General features: G+C 35.8%; 1 protein-coding gene across 3 annotated transcripts in view; it reads right to left on the minus strand.

Annotated features, from left to right (window-relative positions):
- ndst3 (N-deacetylase/N-sulfotransferase (heparan glucosaminyl) 3) overlaps positions 1-17,604 on the minus strand; it is a 165,599-nt gene that overhangs the window by 13,709 nt on the left and 134,286 nt on the right. For all 3 annotated transcript variants that reach the window (XR_013797959.1, XR_013797960.1, XM_079615273.1), the window contains exon 6: positions 12,246-12,374. Coding sequence is in view for 1 of the 3 variants with exons in the window: in XM_079615273.1 (XP_079471399.1) it covers positions 12,246-12,374 (129 nt within the window). In the remaining 2 variants the exon portion in view is untranslated. The remainder of the gene's footprint in view (positions 1-12,245; positions 12,375-17,604) is intronic.

The following is a 17,604-nucleotide window of genomic DNA, read 5'->3' on the forward strand; positions in this document are numbered from 1 at the left end:
TTAAACAATTGTGAATTTAACAGGAAACAATAGTGTTCAACGTTACATAAATGTAACGGCATTAAAAAAATAAAACACTACTACTAATAAATATACACTACCACCCAAAGGTTTGGTGGCAATGAGATTTTTAATACTTAATACTTTTACTCAGCAAGAACACTTAAATTGATCAAAATTGCCAGTAAAGGCATTTAAAATGTCAAATAACTGCTGTTCTTAATATTCATCAAATATTCCTGAAAAAAAAGGGAATATATTTGTGGAAACATGGAAATATTATCAACATTGATAATAATATAAGAAAGGTTTCTTGAGCAGTAAATCAGCATATTAAAATGATTTCTGAAGGATCATGTGATACTGAAGATTGGAGTAATGATGTTGAAAACTCAACTTTTTCATCACAGGAATAAATAGTATTTTAAAATATTTAAATTATAAAATGATACATTATATAAATTATTAATTACAAAAAAATATAAACAATAATAATAATATTACTGTTTTTTATCAGTATTAAAAAAGTATTTTATTTTTAATCAAATAAATACATCCTTAGTTAGCATAATACCCCAAAAGTATAGTAGTTTATACTACCTAATAATAACAATAAAAAAGTGGCATAAATGAAAAGTTGTAAATACGCAATAATGTAAACAATATTGTTATTAATATTAATATCAATTAAAAAAACTGTATATAAACTAAATAATAATACAAATATTTATTATGGACATTATGTTTTTACCTTTGATTGTTTTATTTCTACTTTTCACACATTACAAAGTAATAAAAAGAAATCGGTTGTTCATTTCAATTATTAGCCAAAAATCAATAGGCTTATAAAAAACAATAACAGTCCATCTCTAATAAACACAGGTACATGAACCAGCAAAACAACAAAAGACAGCAGAAGCAGCACAAACTTTATAGCCAACTAAGCATCCACAAGTTTTAGCAGAACTTTAGCACCGGCATCAATTCATTTTCCACATAACTCCTACATTTATCACGAAATGAGATCTGCTATATTATATATATGTGTTTATTAAATTGAAGGTAAAAGAGAAGACTGTGATCCATTAGAACAGGCTGTCTCCTGTAAGCTGAAAGTGTTTTATAATCAGCCAGGATCTGGTTGGAGCGTGTAATGGACTCTGTATCAGGGTCTAAGTGCGGCTCCCTCAGAAGGTTGCAGTGGTTGTGGTAGCGGCACAGCAATGGCAGAAGGCTTTGATTGATGGATGGGATGCTAGGTGACCGTGAGCAGGGCGGGGAATATTTATGGGATAATGAGACAAGTTTAGCAGCTTCTGTCACACTGGCATGCTTTATGCCGGACTGGTGTAACACACACTCTCGCGTACACACTCGCAGCCGCTGAATTCAATTTAACCCTCACGGGAAAACAAATGGAACCCGTGATATTAAAAAAATGTCAAGTATTATAAAGTATTTTGGTGGGATTGTGGTGAATGTTCGCCTTTGCTCCACACACATAAGAACACAGGCTTTTCCCATATGTACAACATCAATCTGACCACTGAACGAGTTTTGCTGTACCACAAACAGACTGATCAAGATATGATTTATGCTGCGCTTTCAGCAATCAATAACAAACACACACATAGACTTTGTAAAATAGACACCAGAAAGCAACAACGCCTACACACACACACACAGCCATAGGTTGTATGATTCATTTTACCTAGCGCTAACAGCCAGGGCAAAGAAAGAGAGCTAGAAAAAAGACGAAAAGAGAGCAAGTGAGTGCAAAAAACAACAACATCCTTAAAGGATCTCAGGTCCAAAAGCATCTATCCTGCTTGTCCAACACACACTTGAGAATGCCAGCACAAGCTACCATTTAAACAGCTAAATTTGGACTACCTATTGAACACACACACACACACACACACACCGTGGATCACACAGGATCTAAAGGGTTCCAAACAGATGTTCTTTCTGGAAGAGGTTCAGGACCTGACAGAATTATAAATCACTAGCCTGGAAAAGACATGAAAATTTAACCAGCAAACACACACACACACACGCACACGCACGCACGCGCACGCACGCGCACACACACACACACACACACACACACACACACACACACACACACACACACACACACACACACACACACACACACACACACATCCACAAACGCACGCACACACACGCACACACACGCACACACCCACACTCACACATCCACAAACGCACACACTGACACACACACACGCACGCACACACACACACACACCGCTCACCTTTGCACCTTGGCAGCTAGCGTTTCAAGAAGGTCTTTGGACAATTTTTGGACATGTAGTTCACACAAGGGGCTTAATAAATAATAATTTGTTCTTAAAGCAAGACTTAGCTCTCTGTAATGTTTAGTCATGTAACATGATGTTTACCTTTATAAACCAGTCTTCCAATTTAATTTCATCTTGTTGTATTTGATGTTTCAAATTTTGTTTGCCTTGCATAACGGCCAGTGGCAACAAAATTACATTTCCACTGAGTTTGAACAGAAGAACAGTGAATACAATACATAAATAATCATGAAACATAATTAATAGTATATTTAAATATCTAAATATAGAAAATATTAAAACACTTCTAAACTCTAAAAATTTATAAGTGGCAAAATATAAAAATGGAAACAGAACAGTATTTTATAAACAATTTAACAAACATTAAACAATTTATGAAATTGAATTTGTATGTTTTGTGTTTAATTAAATCACAGTGAATTAAATTATTCTTTCTTATATTATAATTATAATTAATATAACATCAATATTATATAATTATTATAATACTGATCCTTTTATTCCAAATGTTACTTCTGGTACAAGGATAATTCATTTTTATTTGAGGTTATTTTTCAATAAAAGCCAGTTTCACGCTATCCAATTTTGTCCACAATTTTACCATCTGAGACACATTTTGGAGAGTGTAAAAGATAAAGTTTAATGGTTCATCACAGAACTTCTCAGGCACTCAAATTAACAAACACACGATCCCAAACATACTGTAAGAGCAGGTAAAGTTAAACAATCAATTTTACTAGAAAACAAAAATGTTATACTGTTAATTGGGTATTCTAGTCCAGCTCACCATAATAAACCAGTTTTAAGGTTGTATATACTTTTAGTATTAAATACTAAATGTCTATTCTACTGTTCTATTTTATTCTATACAGTACACCTGCAAAATCCAACTTGATCTCTTTTTTCTGTTCTATGTAGTATTAATCTTGACCTACTTGTTCAGATTGGCGCAACATGATTATCACATGTATACGTGTAATGACTTGGCCTGGCCATGGCATTAACACACACACACACACACACAGACACACGCACGCACACACACAGTTTTCATGTTTTAGGGGGACTTTCATAGACATAATCATTTTTATAAAGTACAGATAGTATATTCTACTTACACTTACACTAAACAAACCCTAAAATTTTTTGTTTAATATCACTATTAGTAAGGATAGTATGATCTCTGAAAAAATTCTAGCAGTTTTTAAATGCAAGATATTTAAAGTGTACCTAAAGTACACTTGCAATAGTTTCACTTGAGCACAATCATATACAGTATACTTAAGTACAGCTTTAGTGTGACCTCAGCACTATTTCTGGATAACTAAAGTGCATTAAATACAAAATTAGATGTTCTAATTTAGCAGACTTTAAGTATACCAATTTAGTATACCAAAAGTACAATTGCAGGGTATTTATATTAAGTACATTAATATGTAAATGTATTTGTAGTATACTTATTTCAAATACTTTTCTTTTTATTCACTAGGGGATCAACCTGTTTTTTTCTCTTCTTTTTTTTTAAAGATCTGACATTCACTTCCCCTCTGAAAGCTATCCCAAAAGACTTGGACTCTTATCATACATTTATGGCACTTTGACAAAAATAAAAAATAAAATTGTTGTTGAAAGCTTCATTCCAGTGTAACTCCACAAAATTCATGATTTTGCATTTCCCCCAAAAAAAGGTTTAACAATTCAGGAATGGGAGAATTTTCATGTTTGTATATTCTGATAACCTACAGCTGATTTTTCACTGCTAAATGTATCGAATGATACTTTTAATATACATGCAAAAATAGTGATGCTGGACAACCATCTTGGTGATTGTATCATACTCTAACTTTCTCTAAGCTATAGCTTAAAGGAACACTCCGACTTTTTTGGACTTTAGCCTATTCAACTTATCCCCCAGAGTTAGATAAGTCCATACATACCTTTTTCATCTCCGTGCGTGCTATAAGTCTGTTTGACGCACCCACCGCTAGCCTAGCTTAGCACAAAGACTGGATGTAAATGGTTGCAGCTAGCATACTAATCCAAATAAGTGACAAAATAACGCAAACATTTTCCTATTTATATGTTGTGATTTGTATAGTCACAGAGTGTACAAAAAACAAAGTCACATGAGACACAGACATATTTTAACCGTATAAATACTGGGAACTATATTCTCAGAAGGCGAAGCACTGCTACTTGGGCGGAGTGATAACCGCAGCACCTGAGACGCGCCGTGGTGAGGAGCAGAGAGTTCTTTCAGAGCGCGTCTCAGGTTCTGCGCCCAAGTAGCAGTGCTTCCGCCTTCAGAGAATATAGTTCCCAGTATTTATACGGTTAAAATATGTCTGTGTCTCATGTGACTTTGTTTTTTGTACACTCTGTGACTATACAAATCACAACATGTAAATAGAAAAATGTTTGCGTTATTTTGTCACTTATTTGGATTAGTATGCTAGCTGCAACCATTTACATCCAGTCTTTGTGCTAAGCTAGGCTAGCGGTGGGTGCGTCAAACAGACTTATAGCACGCACGGAGATGAAAAAGGTATGTATGGACTTATCTAACTCTGGGGGATAAGTTGAATAGCCTAAAGTCCCAAAAAGTCGGAGTGTTCCTTTAATAAGACTCAAAATCAAACACACACACACACACACACACACACACACACACACACACACACACACACACACACACACACACACACACACACACACACACACACACACACACACACACACACACACACACACACACACACACACACACACACACACACACGGCTCATTTAACAGGAGAGTCCAGCTGGAAAATTTCAGCCTCAAGCATCATTCCTCTCTCTCTTTCTGTCCTTTATACAGTCTCTCTTTCCCTTAGACACAAACAAACATATACTCCCTCTCTACTTTTCTCTGATTGGATATCCTTCCTTTTCTTGTACAAACTATTTAGTTCCGCTTATGGTCTCTCTCTCTCTCTCTCTCTCTCTCTCTCTCTCTCTCTCTCTCTCTGTGTGTGTTACAAGTTCTCTGAGAATCATCCATTATCAGGATAATTGAAAGTTGACATCAACATACATAATAATGTCAGCTGAATTTGTTGTGTTGCTCTTAAAGTTTATAAAGACTACAGTGTTTCCAATTAATGACCTAGAAGAATATATTTTTACCCTTCTCATAATAACATAAAAGATCACTGAAGTTGCAAAGATCAGAATGTCTATCGCCTTCCATTTCTCAAAGCATCCAGAAGTCGAACTAAAATCAAAATGATGATATGTCTTATTGGGCTTATCCAATCGCACAAATTGTGTTATTTAATAAGTATGTAGTCTGTTGTGCTGCGTGTTTCAGAGTGAAGGCACTGTTTCCATTTACACGTGAGCAGCTCATGATCCAATATTTACATGCGTGCAGCTCATAATCTGGTGTTTTCAGTGTCTCAGAACGTGCTGTGCTTTATTTTCACATTCACATAATTTCCAACGATGTTGTGGACAGATGATTACAGCATTTTACTAGATTTATAATGAGAAGTGTTTGTAAACCTGTTGTCACAGAAGCTTAAAAGTCTCCCTGCAGTTTTCTACCAAAATGAAATCTTCAAATTTTGCAAGTAAAGAAATTAAGACTGTACTTTTACTAATCTTTACTTAATGTGAAAAACTTAATTTTTTTGACAGTGCAATTGAATTACAATAGTAATATATTTAAGTCTTAGAGATGATGATGATAATAATGGGCATGAACGAGGGTAAAATGGAGTGTCAAAAACACAGTGTTCTCGCCTTACGTTATGCTCTGTTAACCTCATGTTCTCAAGCGCACACACACACACACACACACACACACACACACACACACACACACACACACACACACACACACACACACACACACACACACACACACACACACACACACACACACACACACACACACACACACACACACACACACACACACACACACCTCTCAGAGAGAGGACCTCAATAATGAATGGGCAGATAAATGAGTTTCCATTAAAGCCCTCTGGACAAAGAGACAAAGAAGGCACAAGGCATGGCGGAATTATTTTCTTTTTTCAATCAATGTTATACCAATGTTTTTTTTTTCAATGTAATAACAATTTTATCACTGCCATAAAATGTTTTATCGATGCTACTGAATGAAGAGAAGAGAATGAAGAGAAGAGAAGAAAAGAGTGATGTATGTCATTAATAAGTAGTGCTGTGACTTCATGTTAACAGTGATTCATTTTAACACAGAAGAATGTGGCTGTGATGAATAAATCAAAAAGCCTACGGTCAGATTAATGTATGTATGTGATGGGTTGGAGTTTAATGTAGAAAGACAGAAGTGTGATCATGTTACTGGTAATGTGCATCTACAGAACTCTCACAGCACTTTTTAAGCACAATTGTAGTTTGGATGCTTATTGTAGAAGAATATTCAAACAAGATCCACAAAGGACTCTAATTATGGAAGTAAAATAATGCCAAATGTTTTTGAAATAAAAAGACTGTTGAATTGCACTACTTGAAAAAAATATGCATTGCATTAACCATGCTTGCATTTTAATGCATTGTATTTTTAGGGCTTGCATTTTTATGGGCTGAAATTCAACATGGTTGTATATTTAAGCTGTGAGTATTTCAAATCAAAACACATTTTCATTAATAAAAATTCAACAATCCATATTCACCTTTCATATTTCACTTCCAAAATATTAAAACTGTTTAAAAATACAATCTATAATATTCAACGGGCAATTTTTGGTCCATTTTCTTTCATTTTACAAATTCGCTTTCACAAATTCAGTGGTTCAAATTCGACAGTAAATTCAACATTGACATCCAGGAACTGCAGGAAAAGCAGTAGATTACTGAGCATAATCTCCATCTGCTGTTAATCAACCTCACCAGCAGGGGGTGCAAGCGCGTGTTGTTGACGAAGACCAGAGCAACAGTTAGAGCAAGCCATTCATTCATTCATAAAAACTGATTTATAGAAATGTACGTGTATTTGTGAATATTATGAGGGCTGTTTTTATGTTTAATTTAGTGTCTTCACTGTGTAGCCTACATGCATCTTTCTCTACCGTGAGCGAGATTATAATGTTATTCCCCCGATGCTGATGTACAGAACAAATGTTACATTTGAGGTAGACATATATTTCTCTTGGTTGTTTAGTTGCCTAAACTTTATATCGCGGCGATGTGCTGCAACACTTTACAGTTGGTTTTATGACTGTAAGTCATTCTCTTCCAATGCTATTGAAGTTAGAAACGTGTATACCAATGTCGTATGTAATTTTAGAGACGGTCCCTAAATGCGCGAACGTCCAACGTCAAGCCAACTTTATAACCAGTATATCACTGGGAAACGCTCAGCGTGAAACTTTGCGTGTTAAGTTCATATTCTGAGTCAATCTGCTTGCCTGTAGGCATATAGTACGGCCTTCTCAAGGTGTGAGTTTGGTCTTTTATATCACTGTATTAGTCCATTAAGATAAGCGTTTTATATGTCCAGCAATCCTGAATTATTGAGGGAAACCCGCGCACCACATCGCCACGATATAAAGTTAAGGCAACTAAACAACCAAGAGAAATAGGCTATGTCTGTCTAACAGCCCTCATAACAAATACACGTACATTTCTACAAATCAGTTTTTATGAATGAATGAATGGCTTGCTCTAACTGTTGCTCTGGTCTTAGTCAACAACATGCGCTTGCACCTCCTGCTGGTGAGGTTGATTAACAGCAGATGGAGATTATGCTCAGTAATCTACTGCTTTTCCTGCAGTTCCTGGATGTCAATGTTGAATTTACTGTCGAATTTGAACCACTGAATTTGTGAAAGCGAATTTGTAAAGTGAAATAAAATGGACCGAAAATTGCCCGTTGAATATTATAGGTTGTATTTTTAAACAGTTTGAATATTTTGGAAGTGAAATATGAAAGGTGAATATGGATTATTGAATTTGTATTAATGAAAATGTGTTTGAAATGTTTTGAATTGAAATACTCACAGCTTAAATATACAACCATGTTGAATTTCAGCCCATAAAAATGCAAGCCCTAAAAATACAATGCATTAAAATACAAGCATGGTTAATGCAATGCATATTTTTTTCAAGTAGTGCAATTCAACAGGCTTTTTATTTCAAAATAATTTGGCATTATTTTACTTCCATACTAATTGTCTTCTTTATCTTCCTTCATTCAGTGTGATGTTCTAATTGGACAGGAAGTGTTGCTTGGAGATGAAAGACTCATGTTTAATTTACTAGACATGGAATCCAGACTCTAAAGTCATGACCACACAACCTCCTCCTCCTCATACCTGCATTCCAGTCTCAAAACATTAGCAAGCTAACTAAACGCATTCAATAATTACCACACGAAACATTTAGCACAGAGAGTCGCTGCTAGTTATTTATCATCTATATTAAGTGGATTCTAACTATATATAATTATAATATCATGTTAATTAACATTTAATTATTCATTTTAATTAATTCCTCAGAGATTGTGGTCCATATTGACATGATAGCATCACGCAGTTGCTGCAGATTTGTTGGCTGCACATCCATGATCTGAATATCCAGTTCCACAACATCCCAAAGGTGCTATTTTGGATTGGAAACTGGATACTTTGGAGGCCATTGACATGTTCAAGACACCAGTTTGAGATTATTTGAGCTTTGTAAAATGGTGCGTTGTTCTGCTGGAATTAGCCATCAAAAAATGGGTACTCTGTGGTCATAAAGGGATGGACATGGTCAGCAGCAATACTCAGGTAAGCTGTGGCGTTTAAACGATGCATCAAATGGTAGAAAGGGGTCCAAAGTGTGCCAAGAATATATCCCTCACACCATTTCACCACCAGCTACCCTGAACTATTGATACAAGGCAGGATGGATCCATACTTTCATGTTGTTTAGGCAAAATGCTGACCATATAATCTGAATATTGCAGCAGAAATTGAGACTTATGAGAGCAGGTAATGTTTTTCCAATCTTCCATTGTCCAATTTTGGTGTGCGAACAGCTGCGAACTGTAGCCTCAATTTCCTGTTCTTAACCGACAGGAGTGGCCGGTGTGATCTTCTGCTGTTGTAGTCCATCTGCTTCAAGATTAGATGTGTTCAGAGATGCTCTTCTGCATACCTCGGTTGTAATGAGGGGTTATATGAGTTACTGTTGTTTTTCTATCAGCTCAAACCAGTCTGGTCATTCTCCTCTGACCCAGCATTAACAAGGCATTTTCGCCCACAGAACTGCTGATAATTTCTCTTTTTCTGTCCATCTCCTGTAAACCCTAGAGATGGTTGTGCATGAAAATCCCAGAAGATCAGTACTCAGACCAGCCTGTCAGGCACCAACAACCATGCCATGTTCAAAGTCACTTAAATCACCTTTCTTCCCCATTCTGATGTTTAGTTTGAACTTCAGCAGATGGTCTTTACTCGAGTCTCTTTACCATGTCTACATGCCTGAATACATTGAGTTGCTGCCATGTGATTGGCTGATTAGATATATGCGTTAACGAGCAGTTGAACGCAATTATTGTTGTGATTGGTCGTAGTGTTAGCCAATTGCGTGCAGTGAGATTTTCAAGTGCATGCTTGGTGCCGCCCCTCGAGCTGGCCGATTTTCATTAGTCGACGCCAGACCATTAATCTTTCAGATTTTCAGATTTAGGTCTGGATATCCAGGCTAGATCAAACCCTGATTTGACAGAGAACATTTATACAGAGCGTTTGTATGTTTTTGTCAACTCTAAATATAGAGGCAGCCAGTCTCCGCTAAGAGGGTAGAAGGAGTAAAAGCTGACGCGTTTCAACTGCAAATCCAGGTGGTTTGTTTTAAATAATGACGAGAACAGCAGTATTTTGAATGATGACGGTAAAATAAGAAAATATGCAATTCAATTAAATAAAACGGAAACGGTCAACAGAAAGTGAGCCTCCCAGCTACTCACCCCCTTCCTCCATCCATACACAAACTAACAGGTAATATGCACCTATACCAATTGACGTAACAAACTGGAAGTAAAAATGTCAAAATAAAAGACATCAGCACACCTACACTCCAGCCCCAGATTATCACACTAAACTTACTCTGAAACTCATCAGAGTCTCTTCATGCAACAGGCCTGTGATATTCAACAAGAATCTCGTTCTAAAAAAATAAGTTGTTTCTCATTCACAAAATAATCCACATGATTAAAATAATCCACATTCACCATACAAAATAAAATAATACAAATATAAAACAATATAATATATAACATAATAAACAAAAAAATTACTAAAAATAAAAGATTTATATATTAAATAAAGATACATTATAATGTAAAAATGAAAAGTGAAGACTGTATTTTTTTATGTTAAATCAAATCACTGATAGAAATAATTATACAAAAAAGTTTGATAGCAAAAATGTTATAGTAACTGGCTTATGGTGCTGAATTTAAAAATATAAATTCAATATACAAGTAAATATAGTGCACTGATCCACACTACCAAAAAGAGAAATTATTCTCAGTATCTCTTTCTCATCGGATCCTCTTTAATTCAGACAACCACACAGACAAACACTTAACACACTATTAACGCACTATCACACATTGTAGGCTTTGGCAAGGTAAGTGTGAAGTGAACAATCTTATTCCACACAGAGTGAATACAATATACTACATCTTCACACCTCCATATATCCTTATGTTCATTTCACCCACCCTCTCTCTATTTGTGTCTGTGGGTTGTTTATTATTGCTGGTATAAGCAGATGACCAGGATCTTTGTGAACATGAGAACACACAATCTCTGATTACATTCAGCTTGTTTTTCAGGTCAGTGCAGTCTCATGGGAATGAGTCAACCCTTAGAAATTGCCTTTAGCCAAAGGAGAAGATTCACACAGATGATTTCTTCACACACACAAAAATCCAGAGTATGACTTTGTAAACATTACATTTTCATACCTTATACACATTGAAGGCAGCACAGGATGTTAGCCATTCACAATACAGTATCCATCCATCAGTAAATCTACAATATCCATTAGGCATTCAGTGGCGACTCAACCAGTGTTATTTTAGTAGTATTTGCATACTATTATAGTATTTATGAATATTTTTAATTCAATGTTTAATTGTAGTTTAACTTTAGTCATTTTGGTATGTGCTTTTTTCAAAATTGTATTAGTTTTTTTGTCTATTTAGCTGTATTTTTTCAGTGTTCACGTATTTTTATTACTTTTATTACTATTACTTTTTATTTTATTTTTTATTTTATTTAATATTTTCATTTTATTTTATTCCAATTACTGACAATTATTTGTAATAGTTTTAGTTATAATTTTGGTTAACAATAACAACAATAGACTCAACACAACAACAAATCTGTTCATAGTACATAAGCCAAAATTGCATGCACGACCTTTACCATGGGAAGCATTTTCTTTTCAAATTTAATAACCCCCTTTTGCTACCCAAACTATGTATTGCCATATGGTTAGATGCATTATTTTGTTCCTGTGGTCTGTGACCCTATCAGGACAGACCTGTGACTCAATTTTGGGTCGCAACCCACTAGTTGAGAAGCACTGATTTAATGTATAAACACACAGCACACATAGTACACGACAGTATACGCACTCTTGTTTTTCATTTCGCTGCTGATTCAAGCAGGCCAGAGTTTCAACATAAGAACAGTGATTCATGCTGGGAGAACAAATCTATAAGCAACACTAACATGGAAACCCAGCGAGAGAGAGGAGGGGGGCATGAGGACAGAATAAGACAGAGAAAAACAATACAGCAGGCTGATAGGATGAAATGAGCAGAGACAACAGGGAATAGCAGAATGTGTGTGCCTGTGTGTTTTACACTTACAGGGTTGAGCAGGACAGTCAGAAACAGCTCTCCTCCTCGTATGCTTTTGTCCAGTTCTTTAGGGCCTCCCGGATATTCTTTATAGAAGATGGTGTGTGTGAATAAGCCGCATGTTTGACGGGGCAGCACCTGCTCACACACAAACACACACACACATAGTTTTAGACAACACAAATTTGTAGTGAACACAGCTTAAACCCTGCTTTGTATTGAAAAAATATATATTCTTATGGTAAATTTATAAACCTCTGTGACGTTTATCATGTTATACTCCCAGTTTCAGTTTTACACATAACTTTTTATTAGGTCTCATGTCAGTGTATCTGTATTCAGGTGTTGCATGGAGACAACTTCATATATATTCATCCATTCACTTCCTGTCTGAATTAGTCAAAGAAAACAGAATAATTTCTCAGTGGGAAAAATCTGAACGTTTCAATAAAATATGTGCCAAACTGGCAAAGACAGACAAGAAGGAACGAGAAAAAGAGAATAAGAAATATACTGTGACTCAATGTGACAAAATTACTTCTTGACAACAACAGAGAAGCTCTGTCTCTTTTTCTCTAGTGTACTTCTCCAACTACAGTAAAACATGTTATATGCTTGTATTTTGATAAAACAATAGCTCTTTTCTAAGGGTGTCACGATTTCGATTTTTAATCGAAATCGATCGAAATTAAGTCACAATCTCGATCATCGAATTAAAAAATGGAATCGTCGATGCTGCCACGCCCCCATGTCACGTTCGGTCGGCTTGTCAAGCGGAAAAAAACACGCGTTGAAATGCTGCGAGTCAACCTCCTCTGGGGTCCGCACCCGACGAAAAGCGCCGCGTCTATGACAACTCGAGGCATCGCACACACCGGAAGAGAAGCGTCGCGTCTTTGACAACACGAGGCATCGCACACACCGGACGAGAAGCGCCGCGTCGCGTCTATGACAACTCGAGGTATCGCACACCAGACGCGCGCACTTTCTCAGTTTATGACCTGCAATATGTTTATGGACATTATGGAATTAAGATCATGTCCATGTTATGAGACGCCGAATGGCGCCGCCGGTATGTGTGTGTGTGTACACAGAGAATAAAGTGTTAGAATTTTAAAGACGTGGCTCTGCGCGACGCATAGATTTATCTGTTAAACTGTTTGTTTGTTTGTTGTGAACTTAAATGTCATCTTCTGTGAAGAAGGGGTTACAAAGGAGAAACTATCGCAGGCTATTTTGCTTAAGTTTCCAATTGACTGAAGATATAAGTTATTGTTACATTGTGTTCTTAATAAATGTTTTAAATTTGACATTTGGTCTAAATTTAAATTTGGTCTAAAAATGGCATAGCAACCTGTGCTTTGAAAAAAAAAAATGTAAAAACCGAGAATCGAATCGAACTGTGACCTTAGAATCGAAAATTTAATCGAATCGAGGATTTGGAGAATCGTGACACCCCTACTCTTTTCTAGGTCATTACAAAAAACGTGGACTGAGGCATTCAGGTTTCAATATAAGGATAGCAAAGTATAAAAAAAATGTAGTCTACGAGATTCGTTGTGCCTAATATTCAAAGTGTTCTGAATGTATAAAATAGCTTGGATTGAGAAATTCAGGTCGTCATTCAGATCGACAGAAATTCAGGTCATCATTCACTGTTGTATGTCTTGAAAGCCTCAGTTGCCATTCATTGTAATTAAGAGAGCAATACATCCTTCAAAAAAAAATTAAATTAAGTAAGAAAATAATATGGTTTGGAACAACATGAGAGTGACATAATGACACATAAATAATGACAAAAAAAAGAAATAATTCAACTATTGCTTTAATATCTCAGCTTTTTCCTCAAAACAATAAGATTATTTAATTTTTTCTTAAATATTTGTCTTTAGATTCTTCCAAGAATAAATTATCTGAGCTATGCCAACCATAGTCATCATTTTATAGCTTTATACTATTATTGTATGCCGACACTTGATTCTATTATATTTCATTTGTGGTTAAGCAATTTTATGGGAAATCTAACATCTGAGTCATAGTTCATACTCAAAGCATAAACAAGATAAAAACTTTCAGTTAGTATACACTACCATTTAATATGGGGTAAGTAATATTTTTTTTTAAAGGTTACTTTTATTCAGCAAGGACGCATTCAATTGATCGTAAGTGACAGTAAAGACATTTATAATGTTATGAAAGATTCCTATTTCAAATAAATGCTGTACTTTTGAACATTCCATTCATCAAAGAATCTTTAAAATGCAACATGGTTTCCAAAATAAATTAAGCCTCAACTGTTTTCAACATGAATAATAATAAGAAATGTTTCTTGAGCAACAAATCAGCATTTTAGAGTGATTTCTGAGGGATCATCTGACACTAAACACCGGAGTAATTGCAACTGAAAATTCAGCTTTACCACCAGGAGTAAATTACATTTTAAAATATATACTGTATATTTAAAATATATGAAAATAGAACAAAGTTTATCTTAAATATTAACAATATTTCACAGTATTACATTGGACACTTTCAAAAACATCTTTAAAAAAAATAAAAAATCTTACAGACTTTTGCATTGTATAATGTACTCAACGCCCAACATCCTTGCTCTGTGTGTGGCAGACAGACAGGTTGAGAGTTTGCAAGGAGCAACAGACTCCATTTCTCAACACTGTAACAGTGTGTAAATATCAGAGAGGCAGCTAGACTCCTCCAGCAAACTGCTAAAACAGCAAAATCTATTACATTAACACACCCACAAACACACTGGTCTCTAATGCACTGATAAGAGCTTTCATCACCGATATGCTTGTTTTCGGACTGCTTGATTGAGCTGGAACAGATCTTTGGGACTCAGTCCAATCTTTCCATCTAACTTAAACTTAATTGCTTTTCCCGCTTTAACATCTCTCTCTGTTTTATTGCAGAGTATTGTGTGGCATGCGTGCTCAACTAAACGTGTGCAGTAGTTGAAACTACGCACACACACACTTGAGGGGCGCAGCACAATTGTATTGCACGCATGTGGCCTTGATTTAATATTTTAATCTGCTCCATCTCCTAAAATTCAATTCCAGTGCAAACACACTAAACTGCCTGTCCCACCAGAACGCCTGGGGAATTTATGAGACTCTATTCGTGTGCTCTGTCCTTCCCGTTCACTTTTCTGCCACCCACCTCCCCTGCTTTTTCTTCTCATTGAATGTAACTTGGCCTGTCAGTATATTATTGTGGTGGTTTGTGAAAGGAGAAGATAGTTCTGTGGCGAGTTGTCGGCTTACTGTATAGCAGAGCCTGTAACAGTCTGACATGCTTCATAGCTCATGTTTAAGCTCCATACTCATCATGATTCAGCGCTCTGGATCTCTGATCTGAGACCTGTCGTGCTCACACAGAGGAGGCCATTAATTAGGCCGCAGGTGTCCGAACAACTGACCCAAAACCTGTTTCGGTGCATCCTCTAAATAATAAAGCTAGGGATCTGTGCTCACTAACACCTGCTCTAAAATATCTGCCTTTAGCTAGATTCAAAACACTCTTAAAAAGCTAAAGATGATGACAGCCAAATTACACGTGAAACAACACTGATTTGAGTTAGGCCTGCCAACGCTTGTTCTTTTGTATTGTGAATGAGAGAAAGTGACACATCTCCAATTCACTAGAAAGAACAAAGAAGAGAACATGTTGTAGTGGGCTGGTGTTCTAACAAAAGAGAGTACTAATTTGTTTCTCTGAAATAAAAAAATAAAAGTAAAAAGTGTTCATAAGAATCAAATAACGGGTGCATTAATTCTTGCTGTTTCATAAGAGTTATGAAAGATATTGCACTGCACTTTAAGAACTCATTTTTTTAATCAGTATTTTTTTTCTGTTATTGTTTTCCGCCATTAAAATATATAAACAGCTTAAAAAATCCAATTTACTAAAATTATAAAAACTATTAAACAGTTTTTTGGCAAATAGCTTTTTTCTTATTTCAAGCATAAATCTAACTAAATTGAATAAAGTTTATGCTTTGACCTAAAATAAACCCAGATTTGCCAATTAGGTAAGACAAATCAAATTAATTCAAGAGATGTTGTTATATATAATCTATTATCTATCATTATATATATGTATTTTATCATTTGCTGTACCTCATTCCTTGTTCCAAACGTATATGTATGACTTTCTTTCTTCTGTGGAACACAAAAGGAGATTTTAGACAGAATGTCAACATCTCCATTTGTGTTCCACAGAAGAAAGGTTTAGGACATTACACGAGGGCAGAATCCTGCACGGGTCCTGTTTGGTAAACCTGCATCTGCCCCTACATTTACTTAACAGAACAACCGACCCGTTTTCCGACGAAACATTGCTGTTGGTCCTCTTAGCAGCATGAAAAATAAAACGTATTCAAATTGTGAATAGACTATATACAGAAAGCGAGCAAAGAATGATCCCTATATAATCACTGAAGCTGTCAATCACTTTAATTCAGCGTGATTGACTATAATGCTCAACGGTGCAAAACTTTATACCACGTTACACTGAATATTAGCGGTTCACCCGTTGGGTATCCGCCCACGTGCAGGAATGTAAATTATGACAAAACTTTTATGTTAAAGTGAAATATGCTTTTACGAGGAATCTTCAGATAACCAGAAAGCCTTGGACCAGAAATGAGGGACAGAGACAGCAAAAAGCTATTTAAAAAATTGATTCAATGCTGCAGTTAGGGACATCTAGTCAAAATCTGTGTGTGTGTACCACTAATAGATTTGACTGTGGTGAATGCACTATGGGGTATTTCATCTGAGTCCCAGTGTGTCATCATTAATTCTTTTGGAGTGTGTGTGTGTTTCATTGATTCCCTATGCGAGTTGTTGCTTGTATTTTGACAGTCTCTAGCAGGCAAGTCTCACTGCATTTTTCACGGCACTACCTGTGTAGCTGTTGCAAAGCTATATGCCCCCCACCCCCCACCCCCACAAAGCATGAGACAGAGCCCCATCCACAATCATTGATGTTATGTATGAAAGTTTATTATTGACAGCTTAGCCTACTAGCATAGAATGGGTGAAGAAAAGTTATTTTGGTAAGCTAGAACAAAATATGATGACACATAATCAGACATTGAGGAATAGGGTATAGGACTGCCTGTGGATGTGAAAATAAAATATAAAATAATAAACTATTATTTAATATTATCAATATAGACATTTTCTAATATTAATATTATCTTACTGTATATAAACTTTCAAGTGTGTGAATATTGTTTCCTGTGATTTTGATCCCAGGAAAAATGCATTTTATGCTACATCAATTGACCCTTCGCAGGGAGCTTGATTGACAGGTGATCTGACAAATCATACTTCGCCATCTG

Source organism: Phoxinus phoxinus (genome assembly GCF_949152265.1).
Source record: "Phoxinus phoxinus genome assembly, chromosome: 6".
NCBI classification, from domain to species: Eukaryota; Metazoa; Chordata; class Actinopteri; order Cypriniformes; family Leuciscidae; genus Phoxinus; species Phoxinus phoxinus.